The sequence below is a fragment of the Erythrolamprus reginae genome, chromosome 3, assembly GCF_031021105.1.
Source record: "Erythrolamprus reginae isolate rEryReg1 chromosome 3, rEryReg1.hap1, whole genome shotgun sequence".
Classification (NCBI taxonomy): domain Eukaryota; kingdom Metazoa; phylum Chordata; class Lepidosauria; order Squamata; family Dipsadidae; genus Erythrolamprus; species Erythrolamprus reginae.
Window position 1 is genome coordinate 248,782,778 of NC_091952.1, and position 3,581 is coordinate 248,786,358.

At 43.8% G+C, this 3,581-nt stretch overlaps 1 protein-coding gene across 1 annotated transcript; it reads right to left on the bottom strand.

Moving 5' to 3' along the window:
* Positions 1-1,797: 1,797 nt before the first annotated feature.
* LOC139166003 (4-galactosyl-N-acetylglucosaminide 3-alpha-L-fucosyltransferase 9-like) lies at positions 1,798-3,120 on the bottom strand. Its single transcript, XM_070749259.1, has one exon. The coding sequence runs from the start codon at positions 3,118-3,120 to the stop codon at positions 1,984-1,986; it is 1,137 nt and encodes a 378-aa protein (XP_070605360.1). The 3' UTR covers positions 1,798-1,983.
* Between the last annotated feature and the right edge of the window lie 461 nt (positions 3,121-3,581).

Below are 3,581 nucleotides of genomic sequence, written 5' to 3' on the forward strand. Positions count from 1 at the left end.
GGAAACAGGCTGTTTCTGGTCTCCAGAGGGGGCGGGGGAAGCAGTTTTCATCCTCCCCAGGCATTGAATTATGGGTGTGGGCACTTGCGTATGTGTGATAGCACACACTTACTGTCTTTCAGCACCCGAAGGAAAAAAGGTTTGCATCACTGATCTAGATTGTGACTTTTAAATGCACCCAGATGAGTGAGTTATTTCTCGTATTCCATTGAAGTAAAGACAGCTCTCAACTAAGAAACATAGAAACATAGAAGACTGACGGCAGAAAAAGACCTCATGATCCATCTAGTCTGCCCTTATACTATTTTCTGTATTTTATCTTAGGATGGATATATGTTTTTCCCAGGCATGTTTAAATTCAGTTACTGTGGATTTAACAACCACGTCTGCTGGAAGTTTGTTCCAAGGATCTACTACTCTTTCAGTAAAATAATATTTTCTCACGTTGCTTTTGATCTTTCCCCCAACTAACTTCAGATTGTGTCCCCTTGTTCTTGTGTTCACTTTCCTATTAAAAACACTTCCCTCCTGAACCTTATTTAACCCTTTAACATATTTAAATGTTTTGATCATGTCCACTTACAACAGTTCATTTGGTGACCGTTCAAAATTACATCCAAAAATTGCAGAGACTTATAACCATTTTTACAACTGTTACAACATCCCCATGGCCACATGATGGGAATTTGGATACTGAGCATGTATTTATGACGCTCGTAGAATCACAGTAATGTGTGCTCACCCTTTGTGACCTTCTAGCCAGCAATGTCAGTGAGTGAGCCAGATTTGCTTAACAGCTGTGTTACTAACCCAGTGCTTCTCAAATAGTGGGGCACGCCCCCCTGGGAGGGCACAGAGCAATGCCACAAGGGACACGTGACCCCAGGGAACATGTGTGGTCCCTCTCAATCAACTTCCCCGAATGGAGAGGAGAGAAGGTGGCCAGATGGGGCACAGCAGTTACATGGAATCTTGTTCTCAGTGGGCGCCGCGGTCTCCATGAATGGCATGGCAAACTTGCTTCTGGACAAGGAGGAGCATCCTTTGCAGCTGGAGAAAAGCTTAGAACGGCACCCTAAAGCTTTCTTCCACACCATTTGCTGTGAGTGCCCAGCAGAGGCGGCGCTTATGGGCCAGGCTGTTGACCCCAAAACATCGGCTTGATTAAGCTGGCCTGGCCCCATATCAAAAGAGGGCCTTACCCACTGTAGACTATGCCTGCCTAACTGAAAACAGGCTCACCAGAGTTCAGTGTGACTTACTCCCAGGTAAGTGGGTAGAGCAGCCTTCCCCAGCCAATAGTTTGCTTGCAGCTTATAATAAGTAAAATAATAAATATTAAGACTAAAATTTCATTGGGGCCCAGATCAGAGAGTTTGGGGGGAGGTTTTTTTTTTGCAAAATCTTTACCTTGTCTGGTGGGGGGCATAACAGAAAATCATTGAGAAGCACTTTACTAACCTAACAACGACAGTGGTACAATGAACAACTGTGGCAAGAAAGGTCATGCAATGGGAAAAAAAAATAACTTAACAAATGTCTCTCTTAGCAACATAAATCTTGGCCCCAGTTGTGGACGTAATTTAAGGACCATCTGTACACATAGCAAAATTTGCAGCCCTGAAGGGGAAATGTGTGATTAAAATGCTACAATAGTACACGGTGTGGTGCAGAATGTTTAAATGAGGGAACACAACACAGACCCGTTTTAGCAACTTTTAATTCTTGTTTGAAATCACAACCAAATGGGTTTGAAAACCAAAGTCAAAAGCCAGAGATCATTTCTTCCACCAAAGAATTCAGAAATTACCTAATAACATGGTTTTTTTAAAAAAAGATAACATCTAAGATAAGGTTATCCACATACTATCTGGATTAACATGTCCAAGCCTTAAGGAAAACAATTTTCCATATTCAGAAGAAAGGAAATATTGCAAATAGGCTGTACTCAGAATTTTTATTCTTTTATATATCTCCTCAATTTCAGGTTAGTGATCTTGACAGCTTTTTCTTTCTTTTAACCTGCAGGAAAGAATCATATGGCCTTTTTTCCCAAAACCATTCTTCTAGATTTCCAACAGTCTTGTATTCCGGGTGATTCTTGATATAGCCACAAGCTAGACATAAATGTGGTTTCCAGAAAATGGGATGGTACACCAAATAATCCTTCTTCCACTCAAAATAACTTAGGTACAGCTTATCATTTTGGTCAAGCTTCAGAAGGTACTCTGAGAGATGCTGAGGTGACATAAAATCGTCCACGTGGATGAAAGACTGAGGTAGGATGAAATCCTCATAATTTTCCCTGGGAGGACCCAAAACCACAGGCACAGATTCAGTCAAAAACGCCATGTAAACTTTCTCGGTTATATAATCTTTCGCGATGGAGTTTTCAAAGGCCAGGTAAAACTTGCAAGAGGAAAGAGTAACCATGAATTCTCTCCAGCTCAGAGGGCGCCCAAAAAATTTCCCATAAGTATGAATTTCAATATACTCCTTTAACTTCTTGTAATATCTCATTCTCTCTTGGGAATATCGGTTGCTGACTATCCAACATACGAGTTTGTCTTTCGGGGGCACTTTTACCCGAGAGGCGTCTGGCTTAAAAATAAGCCAGCCGTACGGTACATGGATATCTGCATCCCGGCGGTAACTGAGGGTTAGGTTGAAGATGCGGTTCATTCCATGCTTGGGGGGCGAGTGGCTGGGTGACTCCATGTTCATCCAGATCCACTTCTGAAACAAAGGCCTGGGCTGCTTTGGGAGGTTTCTGAGATTCCACCAAAGTTCTCGGTGGTGAAAGATGACCGCGTGGGACCGATTGTACGCCCTCCGATCCATGGTGATGGAACAATTGGTGATGTTCCACTCCAGGCAATTGAATGAGCTAAATCTGTACTCAAAAGGGCCCAGCCAGACCAGAACGAGAGTGACGTTGCCTTGGTTACTGTACAGTCCACCCTGACTGAAGAGCATGTCTGGGTTAAAATCATCCTGGCTTGGTTTGAAGTATAACCAAAGCTGGGTAGGTTTGATGTAGACCAGCAAGCAGGCCCCAAAGCAGACCAACGTGAAGAAGACAGCCAGGCAGTACCAGAAAACTTTGGATAGTATGTTCATGGCACCACCTGAACCCCCAAATCGGTTTGAAGTGCTTCACTAATCCCAAGGCTGAATGGAGAAGGATGAGCAAAGGCCTTGACCTGCTAGCAGTTGTCCACCTATTTTTGTTCCCTCAGGAACAGCAGGAGGAAAGGGAGGCGGAGTCAGTGAGGTAGGGGATCCTCCTCCTGCTATTGAACTGCAAAGGAAGGACACGCCCCTTCCTGATTGAAATTAGCCAGGCCAATGAGAAGGCCTCTTGTCATTCACAAGAGGACCCGAGGCAAACAGGTACATCTTTTTTAAAAAATAAAATGAATCCATAGACCAATTGATCGATGGGCCTAGTCTTCACTCTGCCCCAAAGCCTGGTTCTGGAGCACTTCTGACTTCTCACAAAGCCTTAGCAGAGAGTTTCTCAATCTCAGTCGCTTGGAGATGCGTGGACTTCAACTCCCAGAATTCATAGCTGGCTGGGG

Excerpts from the sequence above, each read along its gene's own strand:
- LOC139166003 (XM_070749259.1), bottom strand. The coding sequence starts at position 3,120 with ATGAACATACTATCCAAAGTTTTCTGGTACTGCCTGGCTGTCTTCTTC.